General features: G+C 47.1%; 1 protein-coding gene across 2 annotated transcripts in view; it reads left to right on the plus strand.

The window, feature by feature from the left end:
• Positions 1-783: 783 nt before the first annotated feature.
• Positions 784-26,055, plus strand: part of LOC137425388 (growth arrest-specific protein 7-like) — a 161,836-nt gene continuing 136,564 nt past the window's right edge. The window contains exon 1 of one of the 2 annotated variants that reach the window (XM_068113800.2): positions 784-1,222. In XM_068113800.2, the coding sequence (XP_067969901.2) occupies positions 1,019-1,222 (204 nt within the window). In that variant the 5' untranslated portion in view covers positions 784-1,018. The remainder of the gene's footprint in view (positions 1,223-26,055) is intronic. The other variant, XM_068113792.2, reaches the window with a different exon arrangement.

A 26,055-nucleotide genomic window follows, 5' to 3' on the forward strand; every position in this document is an offset into this window, starting at 1 on the left:
TGGAGGAAAGGCCGGGGTAGGCATGGGCAACCATTGTCCGTTCAGAGAGTCGAGAAGGAAAGATCTACTTTTAACGAAGGACATCAGTGAAATCTTTAACTTCCACTAACTAATGCCAGTAGAAACAGATAGTTTAGTCCATCTGTGGGTCGGAGCACATTGTGATGCACAACTCTGCCGACGAGACACCAAACAGACGGTTTATAGCTGCATCGGGAATCAAACTCAGGATAGATATCCCAAAGGTAATTCCGTTACTTCCGCACCATTCCTGTTAGACACTCATATTGACGAATGATCAGATGTTCAAAACTGGATGACGTCAGACAGATTTTGTCTTTTTGATGAGACTTGTCTGAATTTGGTTCTTCGAGGCGACCGTTGCCTCCTTGCACGTACAATAGGTGGGAAATGTTGGACATCAAATAAAAGGTGATGGGATGGTGAGGTGCTTCGCTGTGCACGTGCAAAGGTGGACCCTTTAGGTCCGTGAGAACATCCACGAGTCGAGGATGAAATCGCGATGGTTTGGAAAATAAATCGCTGAAAATGCGAAGAAAGGGAAGATTGTTTTGCGCCAACAAAGAACAAGAGTGGAAGAGAGTTCTGCTGCACCCGATGGAAGTGACGACCATTCGGAACCCAGAAATGGATTTCCCGACCGAATGGCATCACCGTCCCCGTAATTAGGGTATTGAGGATGAAGCGCACGTTTGTCGTGGTTTACATCATCGCAATGACGGACAGCAAATGCTAAAGGAGGTGGAACGTGAATTCGCGACCGGTCGTAATTAAAACGGGACGATGCGATGTGACGATCGCGTTATGAGCGCGAACAATGGAAAAAACGAGCTCGCCTCTTAGCGCCGGCGCTCCGCCTTAAAGACCGGAGCGAGCGACGAGAGGGGCTACATGGACGTGGTCCGGTCCGCTCGCGGTCCCAGCGGGAGCCGAGGTGCGCGGTGAGCGGGCGACGCGGATCGGCGGACGCCGGCACGGACGGAGACCCGGGGCGCCGATGGCCGTGTCGGGCTCGCTGTGCCGCGCGCTCTACGCGTTCCCCGCGGAAGACGACGCCGAGGGAGCGCACGAGGCGCCGCGGCTCGCGCTCCGACCGGGGGACACGGTGCGCGTGCTGCACGCGCGGCCCGATGGCTGGAGCGAGGGCGAGCGGGACGGCGACCGAGGCTGGTTTCCTTCTGCTTACGTGCAAGTGCTGGAGGTGAGGGAGCGCTGCTTGTGTGTGTGTGTGTGTGTGTGTGTGTGTGTGTATGTATAATATATATATATATATATATATATATATATATATATATATATATATATATATATATATATATATATATATATATATACATATAAATAAAATTGTATACATATTGTGCGCGAGCTATTCGATGTGAAAGTGCGGCGACAGGTGTACGGAGATCTTCACAAGATCTCTACAGATATAGATGTGGTCAGGTGGCCTTGAGGACCAGAGGTGTCGCAACGTGTGCAACAATGAATGAATGAGTGGGTGTGCTGGAAATGAATACCGCAGGTAGCGCTCGCTTTGTATTTAATTACTTTAATCAACAATGGTTCGCGGACAAGCTTGTACTACGTACGTGCATCACGTGCAGGACAAAGGACAATCGTCGACTTTGGCATGAATTACGAGGACAGGAGTAGACGATGCACCGACTCGTATGACACGGATAGGGTTTGAACCTGGGTTACCTGCTACAGATAAACAAGCCAGGTGTTCAGGATGGAACAATCCGCACATCACACGCAAAACAACCGAAACAAAGACGTTAATCTAATTTCCTTCTTGGATTCTGAGATGCTAATTGAATTCCCAGACGAGATCTTGTTCCTTTTAAATGTCGTGCGTGGACCAGAAAGCCGGTGTTGCATTCACAAAGATGCACATGCACCCTGTGGGCCATTGTGTGCTGGGAGTTTCATTCCTGACGATCCTTCATGCACACTCAAAATTCAAAACGGGTGCTCATTGTTGCAGGATTGTCATGTCCGATTCAGCTTTTGTTTAGGTGTTGAGGTAATGGGCCTACGCACACACTGTGGATCAATTCAAGATTGTCATTTTCAATGTGAAGTGTGGATGGTTGAAAAAAGGCAAGTTATACCTCACACAATAAATAGTGTGAATCGCACACCATGCTGTTCAATGAATCTCCATGGAAACAATGGCGGCAAATAGAAACAGAACTCCTTTGCATAAAATTGTTCATTATGCTGGTCTTTGCCTGGGTGTTCATTGGCAAACTTTAGTCTTGCCCTGATGTTCTTTCTGGACAGCAAAGGTTTCCTCCTGGCACACCTCCCATGTAGATCAAATGTGTGCAGCCTCTTTCTGATGGTAGACTCGTGCACTTTGACATCAACAGTGGCAAGAGCTACCTGTAGTTCCCGTGATGACATTCTGAGGTTCTCAGACACTTCTTTCAGGATCTCGCGGTCTGCTCTCGGGCTGAACTTGCTGGGGCGGCCTGGCCTGAACAAGTTGGCAGTTGTTTGGAGTCTTCTCCACTTGTAGATGATCTTCCGGACAGTCGAATGATTGATTTCAAATTGTTTGGAGATCTTTTAAAATCCCTTCCCAGACTTGTAGGCATCTATAACCTCCTTTCTGAAGGCCCCAGAGAGCTCTTTTGATCTAGGCATGGTGACGCCGCACACTTCAACAACAAAGAACAAACCAAACTAAATGTCTGAGGTTTAAATAACACAGGTTCCTCCAAGATCCTCTCTAACGATGTTCTAATCATTTGCACCTGAGCTGGTGCACCTGATTCTAATTTTAGGTATTTGAAGTTGTGATAAATGTAGGGGTGTACTTACTTTTTCCACATGCGAAATTTGCATTTATGTTTATTTAAATTATACAATGGACTACAAAATGTAAATGTTTCATGATATTTGTTATATTATATCACCGTTATCTATCAATATTGTTGAAATGAAGATCAAATAGCTGTATGTTGAAATATGTTGAAAAAGTCAAAACTTTACATGGGGTGTACTTACTTTTTCACGTGACTGTATATATATATACGTATATATATATACATATATATATATATATATATATATATATATATATATATATATATATATATATACACAAAGAATTAAGTTAAGCACCCCCCCCGTTTTTTTACAACCTCGCACATTACAAGTTTGTTGTCGTCAAAACAGTGTAATATACCCATGATATTGCTATATTTTCTGGAGAAGTGATATTATGGTCACATAAAAACATAACAATCATGCCGTTTTCAATATTTTATTCTGAATAATTTAAGGTGATATTTTTTGGGAATTTTAGGCATATTTTCACCTCAATTTAAGTATGGAGCTATAGGTCCATCACGGACAGTGTGGATGACGTTTATGTTTTCTAACGTACAGTCATTGTTCTGAGAAGACCTCTAGCGATCTTTGCGTCAATAACGTGTGTAGGACCCACGTGATCGGATCACTGACTCAACCAATCACTTTTTTTCACTTTGATCACTCAATTTCATCAATGGATAATTGCTAATGTCATACCAATCATTATTTGATCTCACATACCTTAGAATATATGCCAATGTATACATATACACAAAGAATATATATTAGGGGGTGCTTACCTTAATTCGTTGTGTAGGGGTGCTTAACTTAATTCTTTGTGTATATATAGATATATATAGATATATGTATATATATTGTTACGGTTCTCTATGCCGGCCTTCTTCCCCTTATCAAGGGGGGATTAATCCCCTTGTCTTCACTGGCCTGGCGGAACCGAGACCTATTACGTCCCTCCCGGACACACGTGGCGTAGGGTTTTGGGACTACTTTTCGCTCGTACCTAAGTACCCACGCTGCCCTGGGAGCGAGGAAACAAGCCTTGCACGAACCACATATGATGTTAGTACACCGAGCGGATTTGCGTACACGTGGTCCGCGCGGTCTTAGAGATGTTGGAACCCGATTGGAGCGATCTTATTCGTGCCACGCTTAGTCAATGGAGGAAACCACAGGAGCGATTGAATCAGAAAGAAAGAACAAGGGCTTAATTATTCCCACACGTATATACAGTTCAAGGACGAAGAGAAACAGAATAGCCTTAAACAGTCGTAACTTATCCCTTGGACAACGGGCCTGTCTCACACTCACACAGGGGATTGCAGATGGGCAGGTGTTCCCCACGCGTCGATGTCATCGTCCAGATACGGCCTCCGTCCGGCTCTCCACGGTCCCCGGCACGTCCCGCGAAGATGGTGGCAGGCGAAGGCAGGAACTCATAGCGCGTCTCTCGAATGAAGCAGATGTTGGGGTGGACGGTTCAGGGCGGACTTAAGAGCGGCTGGCGGTTACTCAGCCTCGTTCACTCGCGCGGCTGAAATGCGCTATTTCGTTATCGGCGCGTCTGGCTGTGCCCGCGTATATGTAGCGACCAACTCCTCTTCTTCAATACACTTGGTGTTGGTTAGCGCGCATTCTCGTGCAATGGTCAAGTTCATCAGGCAGTACAACGCGAGTCCTTTTATCTCTCTCTCGCAGCAAGTCAAGTCCTCTTATCTCTCTCTCTCTCTCTCTCTCTCTCTCTCTCTCTCTCTCTCTCTCTCTCGCAGCAAGTCAAGTCCTGTCGAGGGCTTTTGCGCCCTTTTGCGCCCTTTTTGAGCCAAGAGCTCCGAGCGACAAGATATCCCCAAGAGTCCACCACAGAGAGGAGACACAGCTTCAAGCACGAGGAGAGAGAAAATGTCGTCGAGCGAGTCCTTTTGTCACCTCGCGTGTGACGTCAATTCTGGCGTGTTCCCAACAGAGTCTCGTCTCTCGACCTCTCAAATGTTCTGACTGCGCTGGTGCCCTCCCATTGGCCAAGTGCTTCCTGCCATGTGGTGTTGCTCGCCCCTCCCCCTGGCCAATCAACAGTCCTCCTGGGCATGGCTCCCAGCCTTGCTTGATCGCCCACGCCGGTGTTGTACGCGGCCGCTGCCTGCTTGTCTTTCCGGTCAGTCAGTGAAAAGGGAGGGAATTATTTAATGTGTGCACTAAGGACCTATCTAAGTGTTTAAATGAGTGCGTTGCCATAAGGGACACAGGTTTGACGACAGGGGGAACGACAAACAAAGGAACTTTATCCATAATCCCTGCACTATTTAGCACGCCCCACCCCCTCGTGGCAGGGACACCGATACAGCTTATACCGACATCCGGCTAAACATAGAACTTATTACAGGTAGATTCCCTATCACGACAGTCACGTACCTACCTATACAGATCTACCTGGCACTAGATATTCCTCTACCCAAATTCATAACAATATATATATATATATATATATATATATATATATATATATATATATATATATATATATATATATATGGCTAGGGCGGATCCAGGGGGGGGGGGGGTGACAGGGGTGACTAGTCACCTCCCTATTTTTGGAATAGCAATGTTTTAAAACAGAGGAAATTGTTTTTTTTGGTCTTTCAGATTTCCGTTTTGCAAGGGGCCTATGGAATCCATCTACATCGCCTGGTAATATTATCTATTAATTTAGTGTTCGTTATGGTTGAAGATAAGCTCTAATTAGCAGGAGGTAGGCCCTAGTTAGATTAATGCTGCCGAGGTGTAGGATAAGCCGCTGGGGTCGATCATAAGTCGATCATATCCTACTGTTTGGGAATAGGCGTTCTGTTTAGCCATAAGTTTCATCTTTATTGCAGTTATTCAACTTGATTATCAATTTATTTCAGATTTGAGCGTGCGTTTGAAAAATGGACAACCCAAGGAAGAAAACACGTCGCCAAGGAACCCTGGATGCTTTCATTAAAAAGCCTAGTTCCAGCGAAGGTACGACAACGTCTGAAGCTCCTGAGGCGATTGATATGGTCACGGAGCCAACGGCAGAACACATAGAACCGATAGCTCCAAGAGAACTTCAACCTCAGCATGGTGTTGTTGCGAATTCTATTTCTTCTGATGGTACAGCGGCAGCCGTCACTGTGGCATCCTCGACAGTTGAAGTGTCTGTCTCGCCGTATGACGTCGGACAAGTAATTCGTGGATCATGTTACGTGGTCCCCTCGGTGAATACCTGGTCTCGGTGACCCCCGGACCGTGAGAGGAACTTCGCCAGAAAGTTATATTATATATGCGCTTTCGCCACGCAATCCATATGAATTCCACCCAAGAGACAACCGATGTTCAAGGATATATTTCAATGGTAATGATACCATACAATTTCAATGATACCACCACGGAGATTTTCCCCGAGCAATCAACAATAAGCAACCATCAACAATTCCCCATCCACAATCAATTCCCTATGATTAAGATGGCCATCTTATATGTGTGTGTCCCCGTGCGTACTCACGACCCCCTTTTTGTCTCGGTCCCGCACAATGTCTCTGGGTCCCTCCTGACCAAGATGATGGTCGGCGTCGCCGCACTCGGGCGGTTGAACGAACCCCGGGTGGACGTGTTTCCACCGGGCAGGTATCGTACCCGGCACCCCGGCTGCAGCCCCTCGTGGCCACGCGAAGCGGGTACGGGAAAGCAAGCCAAAAGCCCCACGCCGCTTGCAAGGCGTGTTAGGCCCCAACGGGCGACCCGTACGCGTCTTTTTAGACGGTGTCGCGAACGGTGCCAAACGCTGGGTCGGTGCACGGCCACACGACAGTTTGACGTCCACCGGGCAGGTATCCGTCCCGGTAACTCCTCTCGCCAGACGGGCTCGGGAACGCCGCTTTTCCACACGGCTCAATCAATCCCACCTTTTGTCGGAGCGGGGCGAGGAAGAAGAATCCTCGTCCTTTTTCTTCCTCGTCTCTTTTCCTCTTCCGTTTCCGGTCACTTCCGTTTCCGGACACTTGTCAGAAGGGCTCCTGACCCTCCAACCACAACAACTCTTAATCTATTACACATGGCTAAGCAAAGACCTGAATGGTAATTCACATACATTCACATAAATATGTAACACTCCCCCCCTTCAAGAAAAAAAGTTTGAACCCAGCGAAAACTTTCTTTGCCGGCCAATTTGGAGAAACAAACCAGATAACTCAACCCCCCCACATTATCAGTTAAAAATAAAGCAACCAAAATTTCCCCACAACCCCTCCAGATTACTCCCTCTGGACTAAGCACCAGCAACGACCTTGTCCCTGCCAAATCAAACTCCATCTCATGACCCTCTGACTTTGACCGTCAGTTTCTTATGAATGAAGGTTAAGGGGTTGATCAAAGATCCAAAGTTAAGCAACTCGATAGCACTTTTTCCGGGAGGCCAAGCCGAGTATTCACTACATGGATGCCTTTAGGAACGTGGAGTTCACGGTTAGTCTGTGCAGGAAAGTTCTCTACAGGGGCGCCTTGAGGAACGTGGAGTTCACGGTTAGTCCGTGCATGAAAGTTCACTACATGGACGCCTTTAGGAACGGCGTTCACGGTTAATCTGTGTAGGAATCTTGGCTCGGCGGCTCCGCCGCATTCAGTGCTTCAACTTCTCAGAACTTCCCTAATAATTACGGTGGGACCGCTTGTCCCGGTAGTCCCATGAATAGCGGTCTCCTTCTCGGCCACTACTTTGACAATCCTTCCTTCGGGAGCTGCCGTAACTCAGGGAGCCTCCCTAATAATATTGATTGCGGCCACCACCAAAACTACCGCCCAGTTGTCCTCTCCTGTAGACCTCTCGACGCCTACGAAATGCCTTCCCTACTGTTATCGTCCGACCCTCCAAATCCTTGCCATTCCAATTCTTCTCTGCCTCTCTGGCGTCTTTTGTGCTGGCAAACGTGACAAAGCCGAACCCTCTTGACTGTTGCGTTTCCCAGTCTCTTACCAACCGCACTTCCACCAGCGGCCCATATCTGTTGAAGACAGAGGTCAGAACTTCTTCCTCTGTTTTGAAGTTCAGTCCCCCTACAAATAACTTGGCACTTTTGTCGCCATCCCGAGCTGGTGTGGTGTTATTTTCCCTGCTGGGCTCTTTACCACCCCTCAGGTTACCATAAACTTGACCCCCGGCCAAATCATTCCCGATAACCACAGATACACCCTCTACAGGAAGCGTGGCTTGTAACCCGACGGTGACCGGTCCTGACACCAAATCGGACTCCAAATGGATGACATGAAGGGGAGCACTAACACCGCCCCCGATCCCCTGTAAGCGAACACTATCCCCCGTTGCCGTCTCCTCGGACCATGGCAAAATGCCTTCAAGCATTAAAGATTGATGTGCCCCTGTGTCCCTCAATATCCTAACCGGTCTCCGGTTAGTCGAGGCTCCATCCAGGGACACAAACCCCTCTGAAATAAATGGTTGGTAACCCTTTTGATGGCGATTTCTTACGCTAGCCATCGCATTCGGAGTTGTAATAGTCGGACTCCGCTCTGGGTTGTCCCTTTTCATGAGGTAACAACTGGACATCAAGTGTCCAGGTTTCTTGCAAAACGCGCAAGTAGGCCCGGAGGAAAAACTCGTGGTCTGCCTCGGGCCCCCTGAAAAATAAGTTTGTCTTGGGCCCGCAGCCCTCTGACTTCGAACAGGTGGGGTATCCGCGTTGTCCCCATAATCCTCTCGAGGCCGCCGCCATGTATTGTCGTTCTCCGCACCTGCTGTTCCCCACCTCCCCTGCGGAGATCTAGGCGAGGAGTTAGGTTCGTGGACCCCTATTTGGTGGGTTAAGGCATAATCATCTGCCATGGTGGCTGCGTCCCACAACTTTGGTACCTTCTTTTCCTGCAGGTACACTTTGATGTCCTCGTGGACACACTAGTGGAATTCCTCCACCAGGATCAAGTCACGCAATGTTTCGAAGTCTTTCCCGACTCCTTTTGACTCACACCACCGATCAAACATGTTTTCTTTCACTCTGGCAAACTCCACATGGGTCTCACTCTCCCTCTTCCTGGCATTCCTGAATTTTTGCCTGTAAGCTTCCGGAACCAACTCATAGGCTTTGAGGATGTGCTTCTTCAGTACCTCATAATCTGCACATTGGTCCATTGGTAGTGCCGAATAAATTTCCTGAGCTTTCCCCACCAGCACACTTTGCACGAGTATGGTCCAGGCCTCCTCCGGCCAGTTTAATTGTCGAGCCACTTTCTCAAAGTGTGGAAAAAATTTCGCGACTTCCTTTTCACTGAACGGTGGAACCAGCCTCACATGTCTGCCCACATCCCAGGTTTTCTGGTTAGGTGTCGACCCCGTCAGCAAGGGTGGTGCCTCTCCCCGTTCTCTCATTAACTCCAGCTCCTTGAATTTGATTTCTTGCTGAAGCTCCATGTCACGTTCCTTTAATTCCCTTTCCGCTTTTCTCTCCTCTGCTTCGAGGTCCCTTGCAGCTCTCCTCTCCTCTGCTTTTCTCCCTTCTAACCTTTCCTGGAGTTCTCGTTCCACTCTCCTTTCCTCTGCTTGTTTCTCTTCTCTCCTCGCTTCTGCTTTCCTTTCTTCTTCTTTTAACCTTTCCTGGAGTTCTCGTTCCACTCTCCTTTCCTCTGCTTGTTTCTCTTCTCTCCTCGCTTCTGCTTTCCTTTCTTCTTCTTTTAACCTTTCCTGGAGTTCTCGTTCCACTCTCCTTTCCTCTGCTTGCTTCTCTTCTCTCCTCTCTTCTGCTTTCCTTTCCTCTTCTGATCTTTCCTTTTCTGCTTTCCTTTCTTCTTCTGCTCTTTCCTTTTCTGCTTTCCTTTCTTCTTCTTTAATCCGTTCCTGGCTCCGTAATTGCAACTCCAGTTTCCGGAGCTCAACATCTTCTGGTTCTTCGGGTAGCCACTCCCAGGCTAACTCGTCCCATGTTCCTAATCCCACCATAGATTGTATCACCGTGGCCTGCAACTCTGCCTTCCTCAAATTAGTTCGGACCTCCAAGTTAAAATGTTTGGCCAATTTCAAGAGGTCCGACTTTAGCAACGCTCGGAACTGTGCCTCACTCGGGGTTACCACAAAGTTCTGTGCCACAAACGCCATGGTGCCTATCGTTAACACCTGTTAACCTTCACCCAAGACTTTACCCCAATTTCTCAAAAAAATTTACCAATTAATAATTAATTAATAAATTTTAATTAATAAAAAATTATTATTTTATTATGTTATACAATTTTAAATCCCGGACGTAGACCCAATTGCGAAACCGCAAATCGTAATTTGGACGAGCCCCCAATTCTGTTACGTGGTCCCCTCGGTGAATACCTGGTCTCGGTGACCCCCGGACCGTGAGAGGAACTTCGCCAGAAAGTTATATTATATATGCGCTTTCGCCACGCAATCCATATGAATTCCACCCAAGAGACAACCGATGTTCAAGGATATATTTCAATGGTAATGATACCATACAATTTCAATGATACCACCACGGAGATTTTCCCCGAGCAATCAACAATAAGCAACCATCAACAATTCCCCATCCACAATCAATTCCCTATGATTAAGATGGCCATCTTATATGTGTGTGTCCCCGTGCGTACTCACGACCCCCTTTTTGTCTCGGTCCCGCACAATGTCTCTGGGTCCCTCCTGACCAAGATGATGGTCGGCGTCGCCGCACTCGGGCGGTTGAACGAACCCCGGGTGGACGTGTTTCCACCGGGCAGGTATCGTACCCGGCACCCCGGCTGCAGCCCCTCGTGGCCACGCGAAGCGGGTACGGGAAAGCAAGCCAAAAGCCCCACGCCGCTTGCAAGGCGTGTTAGGCCCCAACGGGCGACCCGTACGCGTCTTTTTAGACGGTGTCGCGAACGGTGCCAAACGCTGGGTCGGTGCACGGCCACACGACAGTTTGACGTCCACCGGGCAGGTATCCGTCCCGGTAACTCCTCTCGCCAGACGGGCTCGGGAACGCCGCTTTTCCACACGGCTCAATCAATCCCACCTTTTGTCGGAGCGGGGCGAGGAAGAAGAATCCTCGTCCTTTTTCTTCCTCGTCTCTTTTCCTCTTCCGTTTCCGGTCACTTCCGTTTCCGGACACTTGTCAGAAGGGCTCCTGACCCTCCAACCACAACAACTCTTAATCTATTACACATGGCTAAGCAAAGACCTGAATGGTAATTCACATACATTCACATAAATATGTAACACTCCCCCCCTTCAAGAAAAAAAGTTTGAACCCAGCGAAAACTTTCTTTGCCGGCCAATTTGGAGAAACAAACCAGATAACTCAACCCCCCCACATTATCAGTTAAAAATAAAGCAACCAAAATTTCCCCACAACCCCTCCAGATTACTCCCTCTGGACTAAGCACCAGCAACGACCTTGTCCCTGCCAAATCAAACTCCATCTCATGACCCTCTGACTTTGACCGTCAGTTTCTTATGAATGAAGGTTAAGGGGTTGATCAAAGATCCAAAGTTAAGCAACTCGATAGCACTTTTTCCGGGAGGCCAAGCCGAGTATTCACTACATGGATGCCTTTAGGAACGTGGAGTTCACGGTTAGTCTGTGCAGGAAAGTTCTCTACAGGGGCGCCTTGAGGAACGTGGAGTTCACGGTTAGTCCGTGCATGAAAGTTCACTACATGGACGCCTTTAGGAACGGCGTTCACGGTTAATCTGTGTAGGAATCTTGGCTCGGCGGCTCCGCCGCATTCAGTGCTTCAACTTCTCAGAACTTCCCTAATAATTACGGTGGGACCGCTTGTCCCGGTAGTCCCATGAATAGCGGTCTCCTTCTCGGCCACTACTTTGACAATCCTTCCTTCGGGAGCTGCCGTAACTCAGGGAGCCTCCCTAATAATATTGATTGCGGCCACCACCAAAACTACCGCCCAGTTGTCCTCTCCTGTAGACCTCTCGACGCCTACGAAATGCCTTCCCTACTGTTATCGTCCGACCCTCCAAATCCTTGCCATTCCAATTCTTCTCTGCCTCTCTGGCGTCTTTTGTGCTGGCAAACGTGACAAAGCCGAACCCTCTTGACTGTTGCGTTTCCCAGTCTCTTACCAACCGCACTTCCACCAGCGGCCCATATCTGTTGAAGACAGAGGTCAGAACTTCTTCCTCTGTTTTGAAGTTCAGTCCCCCTACAAATAACTTGGCACTTTTGTCGCCATCCCGAGCTGGTGTGGTGTTATTTTCCCTGCTGGGCTCTTTACCACCCCTCAGGTTACCATAAACTTGACCCCCGGCCAAATCATTCCCGATAACCACAGATACACCCTCTACAGGAAGCGTGGCTTGTAACCCGACGGTGACCGGTCCTGACACCAAATCGGACTCCAAATGGATGACATGAAGGGGAGCACTAACACCGCCCCCGATCCCCTGTAAGCGAACACTATCCCCCGTTGCCGTCTCCTCGGACCATGGCAAAATGCCTTCAAGCATTAAAGATTGATGTGCCCCTGTGTCCCTCAATATCCTAACCGGTCTCCGGTTAGTCGAGGCTCCATCCAGGGACACAAACCCCTCTGAAATAAATGGTTGGTAACCCTTTTGATGGCGATTTCTTACGCTAGCCATCGCATTCGGAGTTGTAATAGTCGGACTCCGCTCTGGGTTGTCCCTTTTCATGAGGTAACAACTGGACATCAAGTGTCCAGGTTTCTTGCAAAACGCGCAAGTAGGCCCGGAGGAAAAACTCGTGGTCTGCCTCGGGCCCCCTGAAAAATAAGTTTGTCTTGGGCCCGCAGCCCTCTGACTTCGAACAGGTGGGGTATCCGCGTTGTCCCCATAATCCTCTCGAGGCCGCCGCCATGTATTGTCGTTCTCCGCACCTGCTGTTCCCCACCTCCCCTGCGGAGATCTAGGCGAGGAGTTAGGTTCGTGGACCCCTATTTGGTGGGTTAAGGCATAATCATCTGCCATGGTGGCTGCGTCCCACAACTTTGGTACCTTCTTTTCCTGCAGGTACACTTTGATGTCCTCGTGGACACACTAGTGGAATTCCTCCACCAGGATCAAGTCACGCAATGTTTCGAAGTCTTTCCCGACTCCTTTTGACTCACACCACCGATCAAACATGTTTTCTTTCACTCTGGCAAACTCCACATGGGTCTCACTCTCCCTCTTCCTGGCATTCCTGAATTTTTGCCTGTAAGCTTCCGGAACCAACTCATAGGCTTTGAGGATGTGCTTCTTCAGTACCTCATAATCTGCACATTGGTCCATTGGTAGTGCCGAATAAATTTCCTGAGCTTTCCCCACCAGCACACTTTGCACGAGTATGGTCCAGGCCTCCTCCGGCCAGTTTAATTGTCGAGCCACTTTCTCAAAGTGTGGAAAAAATTTCGCGACTTCCTTTTCACTGAACGGTGGAACCAGCCTCACATGTCTGCCCACATCCCAGGTTTTCTGGTTAGGTGTCGACCCCGTCAGCAAGGGTGGTGCCTCTCCCCGTTCTCTCATTAACTCCAGCTCCTTGAATTTGATTTCTTGCTGAAGCTCCATGTCACGTTCCTTTAATTCCCTTTCCGCTTTTCTCTCCTCTGCTTCGAGGTCCCTTGCAGCTCTCCTCTCCTCTGCTTTTCTCCCTTCTAACCTTTCCTGGAGTTCTCGTTCCACTCTCCTTTCCTCTGCTTGTTTCTCTTCTCTCCTCGCTTCTGCTTTCCTTTCTTCTTCTTTTAACCTTTCCTGGAGTTCTCGTTCCACTCTCCTTTCCTCTGCTTGTTTCTCTTCTCTCCTCGCTTCTGCTTTCCTTTCTTCTTCTTTTAACCTTTCCTGGAGTTCTCGTTCCACTCTCCTTTCCTCTGCTTGCTTCTCTTCTCTCCTCTCTTCTGCTTTCCTTTCCTCTTCTGATCTTTCCTTTTCTGCTTTCCTTTCTTCTTCTGCTCTTTCCTTTTCTGCTTTCCTTTCTTCTTCTTTAATCCGTTCCTGGCTCCGTAATTGCAACTCCAGTTTCCGGAGCTCAACATCTTCTGGTTCTTCGGGTAGCCACTCCCAGGCTAACTCGTCCCATGTTCCTAATCCCACCATAGATTGTATCACCGTGGCCTGCAACTCTGCCTTCCTCAAATTAGTTCGGACCTCCAAGTTAAAATGTTTGGCCAATTTCAAGAGGTCCGACTTTAGCAACGCTCGGAACTGTGCCTCACTCGGGGTTACCACAAAGTTCTGTGCCACAAACGCCATGGTGCCTATCGTTAACACCTGTTAACCTTCACCCAAGACTTTACCCCAATTTCTCAAAAAAATTTACCAATTAATAATTAATTAATAAATTTTAATTAATAAAAAATTATTATTTTATTATGTTATACAATTTTAAATCCCGGACGTAGACCCAATTGCGAAACCGCAAATCGTAATTTGGACGAGCCCCCAATTCTGTTACGTGGTCCCCTCGGTGAATACCTGGTCTCGGTGACCCCCGGACCGTGAGAGGAACTTCGCCAGAAAGTTATATTATATATGCGCTTTCGCCACGCAATCCATATGAATTCCACCCAAGAGACAACCGATGTTCAAGGATATATTTCAATGGTAATGATACCATACAATTTCAATGATACCACCACGGAGATTTTCCCCGAGCAATCAACAATAAGCAACCATCAACAATTCCCCATCCACAATCAATTCCCTATGATTAAGATGGCCATCTTATATGTGTGTGTCCCCGTGAGTACTCACAACCCCCTTTTTGTCTCGGTCCCGCACAATGTCTCTGGGTCCCTCCTGACCAAGATGATGGTCGGCGTCGCCGCACTCGGGCGGTTGAACGAACCCCGGGTGGACGTGTTTCCACCGGGCAGGTATCGTACCCGGCACCCCGGCTGCAGCCCCTCGTGGCCACGCGAAGCGGGTACGGGAAAGCAAGCCAAAAGCCCCACGCCGCTTGCAAGGCGTGTTAGGCCCCAACGGGCGACCCGTACGCGTCTTTTTAGACGGTGTCGCGAACGGTGCCAAACGCTGGGTCGGTGCACGGCCACACGACAGTTTGACGTCCACCGGGCAGGTATCCGTCCCGGTAACTCCTCTCGCCAGACGGGCTCGGGAACGCCGCTTTTCCACACGGCTCAATAAATCCCACCTTTTGTCGGAGCGGGGCGAGGAAGAAGAATCCTCGTCCTTTTTCTTCCTCGTCTCTTTTCCTCTTCCGTTTCCGGTCACTTCCGTTTCCGGACACTTGTCAGAAGGGCTCCTGACCCTCCAACCACAACAACTCTTAATCTATTACACATGGCTAAGCAAAGACCTGAATGGTAATTCACATACATTCACATAAATATGTAACAATCATCAACATTAAGTGACTCGGATAAGATTCGGTTCATAGACAATTGCTGGAAACCTTCAACGTCTGATGCCCTGGATTCCCAATATTGCGAGTCGAAAAGGCGGTACCTGACATTCCAATGGAAATGGCTTGATCACCACAAATGGCTTGCATACAGTGCGCACGTCAACCATAGAGGCGGTTGGTGTTTACCGTGCTTACTGTTTTTGAGTGACCGTGAAAAGGAAACTCTTGGGGTCTTTGTTAAAACTCCATTCAGAAACTATAACAAATCCAAGGAATCGCTGAGTGGACACGAGGATAAGAAATACCACAAGATATGCATCGAACGGGCAGGTATTATCCGAGCTCAGAAGGCAAACGTCGAGGGTCGCATTGACGTACAGATCAATCAAATGGCGGCGCAAAATGTCAAAAGAAATGAACAGATACTGCCATATATCGTGGACGTGGTGATGCTATGTGCCACACAGCAGATCGCTTTACGTGGGCATAGGGATGACAAGGTGGATTTCGCTCAGGCACCGGTAGCCAACGAAGGGAACTTTATAGCTATTATTCGTCTTCTGGCAGAGAGCAATCCTGCCCTGAAAGAGCATCTAATCTCTGGACCGAAGAATGCTCGGTACACCAGTAAAACGGTTCAGACTGAGTTGATCAATGTAGCTGCCGACTTGTTCCGTGACTACTTTCGAAAATGCCTTGAAAAACACCCTCACTTTGCAATCATCGCGGATGAAACAACATCACAAGGCCGTGAGGTTTTGTCAGTATGCATTCGCCTACTCGACTTCCTTGCTGATCCATCCAAACCGAAAAAGCGTGAAGTGCTGATAGACATATGCGACCTTGAACGTACGACTGGACAGGCTATTGCCAAGGCAATTCAAAAAATGCTTGAGAGAAATAAGATCAGCATTGCTGATTGTAAGGGTCAGGCATACGACACAACTGCGTCAATGAGCTCCGACAAGAAGGGTGTTCAAGCTGAAATTTCCAAGCTTGCGCCGGATGCGGATTATCAAGGTTGTTGTCTGCATGGACTCAATCTTGTTATCTGCCATGCTTGCAAAATCCCATCCATTGTAAATATGATGGATAATTGCCGAGAGTTGTTCAGCTTTTTTGACAATTCACCGAAGCGACAGAGGTTTTTCGAGGTCATTATCCATGCCCTGTCTCCAGACGCAAAGAAGGTCAAGCTAAAAAACCTGTGCAAGACGAGATGGATCGAAAGGCATACCGCCTTCGAAACAATCTTCGAGCTGTACGAATACATTGTCGTCACTCTCGATGAAATATGTCAACCCACAACTGATGAGAGATTCTATCCGCACAATGAAGAATGGAGCTGGGACACAAATACCAGGACTGCAGCCAATGGTCTACGGCATACGATGGCAAGCTTTGGCCATATTGTCAACTTCGTGTGTGCAAAGGAACTGCTGGAACCTATGTGACCACTGGTTACATCGCTACAAGGTAGACTGATGGAGGTGTACTTCGGGTTTCAGAAGATCGAAGAGGTAAACCTTTCGTATGTGGACATCCGAAAAGGGATCGACGAGTGGTTTCAGCATATGTACGTGGAAGTACTAGCTGTAGCTCAAAAAGTTGGGTCTACTGAGCAACGGCCAAGAGTATGCGGTCGACAAACACAACGAAAAAACTGCCCATCTGAGTCCGTAGCCGAATATTGGAAGAGGACTGTAGCGATACCATTCCTTGACGTGATATGTGGAGATGAAATCTCGGTTCAGTCAGGATAAAAGGGCGCATTATGAGCTTTGTGCTACCATTCCTGAGGTAATCGTGAAACAGAGCACTGCCGAAGTGAAGGAGCTGGGTCAATGCCTTCTGGTGAAGTGGAACCACGTCATGCCGCTCCCATCAGCCTTTCAAAGTGAGCTGTAGAGGTGGATGAATTACTGGAAGCGGCAGTTGCCTATCTCCGCAAGCTCAGTAACCAGCCTTTTGACCTTCCATGCTGACGCCACCTTCTTTCCCAACCTACGAGAACTACTGAAGATTCTAGCTGTGCTGCCAGTGGGCAGCGTGGAGGCAGAGAGGTCGTTCTCGTGTTTAAGGCGTATCCACAACTGGCTCCGAAATACGATGGCAACGGAGAAGCTGAGCGACTTGGCAGTAATCGCTATGCAAGGACACGAGGTGCCAATCTCAAAGGCGGACATCTGCAAACGATACATGGATCTACACCGTCGTCGAATGATGGCATCGTCGTTGTTTGATGACCGTGATGGTGATTAATTCTATGCACGAAAATGCCGGTGACAGTCACATTTATCATGTTTGATACTGCTCACATTCATGTTCATTGTTTCTGATCAGTCAAGTAATATTGTAAGTTGGCCAGCGATTACTGATAGTCGGAATAAATTCTTCATCCCGATACCGGGTCACTGTTTTGGTCAATCTTATTTCTTCCTATTTTACGAAAATTTAACTCATTGATGAAAAATTAAAATCCCTACCTAAAACGTCATACTCTAGGAGTCCAACAGTGAGGCAGATTTGTTTCACAGAATGCAGGAAATTGCATTTCAGAACAAGCAAAATTGAAAATTTCCATGCCCCCCCCGGGCCCCCCTAGCGGGCTCGGCCCCATTGGGGCCTCGAAGAAGTCACCCCCCTGCAGAAAATCCTAGATCCGCCACTGCCATTATATATATATATATATATATATATATATATATATATATATATATATATATATATAAATAAATAAAGTACAGCATAGTATATATTATAAAACAGGAGTGTCTGTCCGTCCATCCCCAAATGACTCCCTCAGTTTTGGGGCTAGCCCAGCCAAACCTGTTGAACGTTTTGGGGTCCCAGCGGATGTTGTAAGGTAGGTAGGAGGTTTCATAAGTTCCTCAATAAAATTATGATTTTGAAATTGACTATACCGAGCTGCTCCGAATCCGGAAGTGAACAGATGACGACAATGAGCTGGTTTGATAATTAAATTATCAAAATCCACAATCCCAGTAGCCATAGGTAATAGGGCATAGACATAAGGAAATATTATAATATCTCAATACAATCGATTTAAAACAGCATTTTGTTATAGTATTAATTTATGATTGGAATGATGTTTAAATATAAAGATCCTAGTTTCCTTATGTCTATGCTGATTTACTTTGGAAGTACCTATGGCTACTGGGATTGGGGATTTGGGAGAGGAACGTGGTAGTAGGGGGTGGGGGGGAAGGAGGTGGGGGAAGAGGGAAAATTGTTATTAAAAAAAGAAAAAATTATGACACACACCCTCAGTACACCACTGGTGAGCACGTCTATAAAGTTTGTGCTGCAACATTTGTAAATCAGTGGTAGAACATCATCTACTCAAATATTATAATTATTATTCAGACGGTGTGTATTTCTCACCTGGGCCTCTCTCAATGGCAATGACTGTAGTTTTACTTGGTGCAGAATCCTTTGTTAAAATTTGTTTTCCAGTTTATTTCTTCAGTTAAATATTTACAGATACTCTGTGAGAGCGTGTTCTCTCGTGCTCAACCGAGGCCATCTTCGTTTGGCAAGGCCACGCCCTTCCCCACGCCTACTCGAGCAACCCTGAAACCTTATCTGCGCATGCGTGTCACTTGAACAGTGTTTGACTAACGGCTTTCTGATGATTTATAGTGACTGTTTTTGTCTGGCGAGAATCTACTCAAGTATTACCGAGGTTTTCTGATTTCTCAGAACCAGGATTTTGATACTTCAGATAAATACTTATATCTTGTCTTGATAAAGTTCTTCATTGAAGTTAATTTTGCAAAACTATTATCAGAGAGTGTGCTGGCACTCTCGACTCTACGTACTAACGTCGGAATGATGCGGGTAAAAAATGTCGGCCCCACCCACTGATACAAAACAAAAGTTGGAGTCTCTCTTCGTACTCTCATAGTAGTTTATCGAGGACATTTGCATTTCGAGTGTATAATTTTTATTGACACTTCAAGTAAGCAAAACAGTAAAAACCACGAGAGTGTCTTTCACGTGTCCGGCCGTGCATAAATTCCTCGAGAGGCTCCGCCCCTCCCCTCTGTCCCCACCCTATTGGTTATAGGGAAACCACATCAGTTATTTTGGGCATTTCTAAGAAGTAAGAGGAGGTCCTTGTATGACCTGAGGCTGGATGAAGACATTACTCTTTGAGAAACGAACAATAAGACAGAGCTGCAAGATACAGTTAGGGTTACGTAAGACAATATAGGAACATGTGCAGTGTTTGACATTTCTGACGAAGATATCTTGGCACTTTTGCTCCAAGATTGGCTATCCTCTGAGTACCATAGACCATTGTGTTATTCCACATTGCAAAAAATTACAGAAACAAGTGATTAAAAAATTATGCTAAATTAAAAAAGCAATGTCGGGATGACAAACTACAGTCTAAAAAAATTCCTAAACAAGATAGGGATGATGTTGGTTTAGACTTTAGAGAGTAGCTAGGAGTATTGCCATCACATAAAAATCCCTACATCACTGCCTCCAGACTATTGTCTCGGGCTAGGCCTAGCTAAAAGTATTAGAAGCTCCTATATTTCATTTCTGCATAAGTATAAGAAGCTCCTGTATAATTTCAGGGCCTTTTTTTTCTTCTTTTTTTTTGTATACATAATCGAGGCTCGTGAAAGAGCTAACATTTATCACACAAACAAATCAAACGGAAGTCCAAAGCGGCAGTCTGAATACAAACGGACGCGGACGGGCAACATTTTCATATACTTTCGAGTAGTATTATAAAACTACTTTGCCAAGGCTTGTGTTGCTTTGTGTTGAAGAACAATAATAATTTGTTCTTCAACACATTTGTTCTTCAACAGTTTATTCTTCAGTTTTCAGTTTATCCTTCAGAAGAACAATTATTATTGTTCTTCAACACAAAGCAACACAAGCCTTGGCAAGTCTAGTTTTCTTTCTTATTCATTTAGGTTTTGCACATGTCTATCACAGAAATTGCTCCAACAAGATGAATCGATTCATGAAAATTGCATAATTCGCAACAAAGTGTATAAAAAGGGGAGCGGTAGACAAGATGGGGAGAGAAGGGGAAGCACATGAACACAACATTTGTGAGGGACATCGGGAATGTGTGGGAGGGAGAGGGGAGGCCTTGGGGGGAGGTGGCATGGGAAGGGAGGGGGGGGGGGTGGGAGAAGTATAAACACAAGGACACCAAGGACTTCCAGGAAAGAAGTTGGTATTTTAAAAAAGTGGATTTGGGGTGAAAATAGCGGGGGTAGAACAGATCAAGGTTTTGGATGGGGGAAAATAAGAGATGGTGGTGAACAGCTGTTTTAAAGACCTGGAGGGAGGAGTGGGATTGAAGGGAGTGAGGGAGTTTGTTCCAGAGGTAGGAGAAAAGGGCAGTGAAAGAGTGAAGGTGAGCAGAGAGTCTTGATTTTGGCAGTTTAACAATAAGAGGCAGATCAGGCAGAGGTTGCAGGCAGATCTTGTGCGACCTTTAGGAATATTTGGGGGACAGAGCCCAGAGAGAGCTGGAGGAGCAAGGCCGGAGAGGAGTCGGTAGAAGACAGAAAGACCACCAACCTGCCTGCGGTGAGTAAGTGAAAGGCCCTCGGAGGTAGCTTCATCACGGGAGATTCCAATAATTCGGAACGCTTTGGTTTCAACAGCGTGAAGACGAGCTAGGTGTGAGGCAGGAGCACCAGCCCAGAGGGGAGAGCAGTATTCCATTGAGCTGTGGATGAAAGCCTTGTATGTGGTGAGGAGCTCAGGTGTGCCAAGGAAGGACTTCGCACGACGGAGGATGCCCAGTCGGCGACTGGCTTCGGAGGCCAGATTTGAAATGTGGTTTTCCCAGGAAAGATCATGGCAGATAGTGAGACCCAAAAGCTTGAGTGACAGAACTTCTTGGAGAGGATTATTCAGAAAGTGGATGGGAGGGTTGTCCAGTCGGTCTTTTCGGAGAGACATCGTAAGAGAGTGAGATTTGTCAGGATTGAAAGACATGTTCCACTTGTTTGCCCAGTCAGTGATTTTGTCCAGGTCTGCAGAGAGTGAGGAGGCTGCAGACTGCCGATCTGAGGGATGAGGAATGGAGCGGCAGAGAGTGGAGTCATCAGCAAAGAGAAAGAGAGGATTTTCCAGAGAGTCGGAGAGATCATTGATGAAGACCAGAAAAAGCACAGGGCCCAGAACACTACCTTGGGAAACTCCAGCCAGAACAGGTAGGGGAGATGAGAGAAACACATTCAGGGCCACACGTTGACTACGACTAGAGAGGAAGTCCGCCAGCCATGCGTGGAGATTTCCATGGATACCAAAGGAGGAGCGTTTGGTGAGCAGAGCGGGGTGCCAGACCGTATCGAAGGCATGTGATATATCGAGGGAGACAGCTCTAATTTCCTGTTTGGCATTGAGGACCTCCATCCATTGTTGAGACAGCAGAAGCAGCATGTCTAGAGTAGAGTGACCTGGTCTGAAACCAAATTGATGATCAGAGATCAAGCCATTGGAGAAGAGGAAAGATTTCATATCCGAAGCAATGATGGATACCATGACTTTGCTGATAATTGGGAGAAGGCTGATTGGTCTGTCGTTACTAGGATCTGTTTTTGCACCTTTTTTGTGTAAAGCGGTGATGTTGGCTGATTTCCAAGCAGATGGCAGTTGACCTTGAGCAAAAGAGAGGGTGAAGAGAACAGAGAGAGGGAGTGAAAGAGCGGAAGAACAGGATTTTAGGACCCGTGAGCTGATGCCGTCAGGTCCATTTGCAGAATCAGAGTCGAGGGTTGACAGAAACTTTTCCACCTTGTCAGGAAAAAAAGACACAGAGTCCAGGAGCAGCTGGGAACGACTGGGTACGGTGGGTACAGAGAGGGATGGGTTTGGGACACAATATTTAGAGGCAAACACAGAGTTGAGGCATTCAGCTTTTTCACGTGCGGAGTCAGCTGTGTAGCCGTGTGAGGTAAGGGAGGGGATGGAGTGGGAACTAACACCAGAAACAGATTTGACCAGACACCACCAGGATTTGGAAGAGGGAGACAGATAAGAGAGTTCAATCTTGAGAACGGAGAGATATTGTTTCCTGGCTCTCCTGAGGGTGGACAAACACTTGTTTCGGGCTTTGTGAAAGGAAATGAGATTTCTTTCCGTTGGATTTGCTTTCCAGGAGACGAAGGCAAGTTGTTTCTGGGCAACAGCCTCACCACAAGATTCCGTGTACCATGGATGGGAGGAGGGGTATGACAACTGAAGACGAGATGGGATAAATCTGTGCATGAGAGAGAGCAATTTACTTTGGAAGAATTCCCAGGATGAGTTGATGTCAGAGGTGGTAGAGATGAGAGACCAGTCCAGATGATTGATGGCTGCTTGAAGACCGAGCCAGTTGGCCTGAGTGAAATGCCAGACTCGTCGACGCTGAGGAGGCTCCCTGAGAATGGTCAGAGAGATGTCCACTTTAACAAGCACATGATCAGATGAGCCGATTGGAGCAGAAGAAGAGCAGCGGACATTTTCAGGGAAGTTAGTCATAACCAAGTCCAGAAGAGAAGATGCTCCGTTGACTGAGATCCGGGTCAGGAAATTGACAGATTGTGGCAGTCCCAGTGAGTCGCAGAAGTCCTTTGCTGAGGATACATGGCTGGTGAGAGAGGTACCCACACCCAGCCAACTGGCATGGTGACAATTGAAATCACCACATATGAGGAAGAGAGAGTTGGGATGAGTAGATAGAAGTTGGTCCATATTATCAGACAGCGAGATGTAGATGGAGTCATCACTGTTTGGTGGACGGTACAACACACATATGAACAAGAGGTGGGAGTGAAGGGGAAGCCGTAGCCAGAGGTATTCCTGGGGGTGAGGTGGAGAGAGGGCAGTGCAGGGCGAGTGAGAAAGAGAGTTTTTGATAAAGATAGCAACCCCACCTCAAGGACGAGGCTCAGGTCTATCATACCGGAGGAGGGAGTAACCCGGGAGAGATACCAAGGAATCAGAGACATCATGAAGGAGGAAAGTTTCTGTTAAGCAGATCACGTCTGGTTTGACAGAAGTAACCTGTATGGAGAGATCAGTTAAGTTTGAACGAAGGCCCCGGATGTTTGAGGTCCATACCGTTGATGAAGAGGAAGGGGGGGGGGGCATCGGATACAGAACAGGGGGGGGGGGAGGGGTAGGGTAAGATGTGGAAGAGGAGGAAGAGGTAGGGAGAGCTGTTGGAGGTGTGTCAGAGATTTCAGAATAGCTCGGAGAAAGGGAAGGATGGGGCGGACAAAAGGTTTGATGGTGATTGGGTGAGGCAGCTTGAGTTGCACTTCTTGCAGCTTCAGTTGTCTTTCCTACTTTTCTTTTTTATCAACTTAGAGTAACCAATCACAAATGCAGGTAATTGTAGAATGCTGTTGTTAGAGATGTTCATGCAGTTTGTAAGAAGTTGATTATCATGTACTGATATTATAATATTGTACTCGGCTGCTAATTTGTAGCGTCTCAGTATGTGGCAACACTACAAGAGTAATCGAGTACTGTGGAGTGTTTGTAGAAGCTTGAAGCAGTAATTGATGTGGTGTAAATGAGGCAGTGAAGTAGGGATTGTTATGTGATGGCAATACTCTTAGCTACTCTCTAAACCAACATCATCCCTGTCTTGTTTATGACCTTTTTTAGCTGCGTCGCAGACGCTGCTCATAGAGTGCCCTCTGCTGTTGTTGTTGTTGTTGTTGTTCTTCTTCTTCTTCTTCTTCTTCTTGTTCTTGCAGAGAAGACAAAACCTCAAAGCTCCACCCATTCTGGGAACCATAGCTCCACCCATTCTGGGAGAGCCTTCATATAAACAAATATCCACCATTTTATTAACTCACATAGCTTTGAGGCCTGTTTTGTAGGCCCGTGGTGTCTTCCTCTCTCACACAGTTTTATTTCAAATCAAATTCGATATATCATTTCATTTTTCACAGTCGCTAACATAGTTTTAGACTCGGTTGAAAAAAAACGGGAAGAAAATCCGATGAAAGTTGCCCTTTATAGAACGAAATGAATTCTCAAAGGCCTGTAACTTCAAGTCCATTGAGATATATATTTTTTAAATCACGGCATGGTCAGTCATACACCGCCTGAAATAAGAGACGGGAAAATGCCGAGATATATTAAAAATTCGTCCATTTGATGACAATCGTCACGATGAAATATTAAATTTATACGTCGTCACAATAATGTGGAGAGATTAGCATAGCTTCGTTCACGTGTCGCCACACACGGGAAATTGCCGAGATATATATATTTTAAATCGCGGCATGGTCAGTCATACACCGCCTGAAATAACAGACGGGAAAATGCTGAGATATATTAAAAATTCGTCGCCACACACGGGAAATTGCCGAGATATATTTTCACTTTGCACAAAAATAACATCAAGTAATCGAATCAATAGGAATGTCCTGTGCCTATAACATCGACGTTATAGGCACAGCTGCATCTAGGCATTGTGTAACATCGACGCGGCTTTTGTTTTAATTAAAACTTTTTGTACTTGTTAGACTGTAGTTTGTCTTCCCTACATTGCCTTTTTAATTTAGCATAAATTTTTTTATTCACTTGTGTGATATGTGTGTGTGTGTGTGTGTGTGTGTGTGTGTGTGTGTGTGTGTGTGTGTGTGTGTGTGTGTGTGTGTGTGTGTGTGTGTGTGTGTGTGTGTATAACAAACAGGAATACATTCCTGCATGGGGTTAGTGTGAAGACCGGAATTGAACCCTTCACGTTCCCACACCTTATTCCAATCAAGTGCGCCGAGCGGATCGCACGGTGTGGGTCGCTGCTTTACCCTGCGTGTTCTATGGGCCTAATTGAGCAACCGGATTTGGTTTCGGACGATGCTGGGTCAATGGGGAAGAGGACGCACACATGCAGGTCGAAAGGAAACAAAATGTACACATGTTTTATTTGCAATGGCACAGAAAAAAGGACGAGAAGCAGACTTAAAAATTCTTACCTATCTAATCCCAACATAGGCGCCTGGCACTCACACACACACAGGGAATGAATCACACACACACAGGGAATGAATCACACACCGGTTAGACTCATACGGGTGGACGGGCCGACGATGACTTGGGTCCGGCAGTTCCCGCTCGTGGCGCACGGATCGATCCGGCAGACAGCACGAAGGAGGATCACACGGAGGATGATCTGCCATTTGAAGGTCAGGCCAGCACGGACGATGAACCAGCACGGATAACGAACCATCTCGTAGGACAGCCAGCTTGAAGGACGAATGAGGAGAGAGAGAGAGCCCGAAGGGCGATGGGCACGGACCTTTATCGGGTGGTGTCCTCTTCTCGAAGATTCCACGGTCTCCCATTGGTCGCTTTTAGTCACGTGCAGTCACTCAGCCCTGCCTCCCGCTGGAATGTTCCACGACCTCCCATTGGCCGAGGTTGGTCACGTGCAGTCATTCCTCCCCCACCTTTTGGAAGGTTTCATTCCCTCCTCCTTTTGGAAGATTTCATTCCCCACCTCCTTTTGGAAGGTTTCATTCCCCACCTCCTTTTGGAAGGTTTCATTCCCCCCTCCTTTTGGAAGGTTTCATTCCCCACCTCCTTTTTGGAAGGTTTCATTCCCCACCTCCTTTTTGGAAGGTTTCATTCCCCGCCTCCTTTTTGGAAGGTTTCATTCCCCGCCTCCTTTTTGGAAGGTTTCATTCCCCGCCTCCTTTTGGAAGGTTTCATTCCCCACCTCCTTTTTGAAGGTTTCATTCCCCGCCTACCACTGTCGTGGTTGATCACGTGGACTGTTTCTCCCCGCCCACGAACAAACGTCTTCGTTCAACCATATGACTATGAGGGGTTGGAATTCTGCCTAACTCAACGCATA

This window comes from Myxine glutinosa, chromosome 1 (assembly GCF_964187855.1).
Source record: "Myxine glutinosa chromosome 1, kmMyxGlut1.1, whole genome shotgun sequence".
Taxonomy (NCBI): domain Eukaryota; kingdom Metazoa; phylum Chordata; class Myxini; order Myxiniformes; family Myxinidae; genus Myxine; species Myxine glutinosa.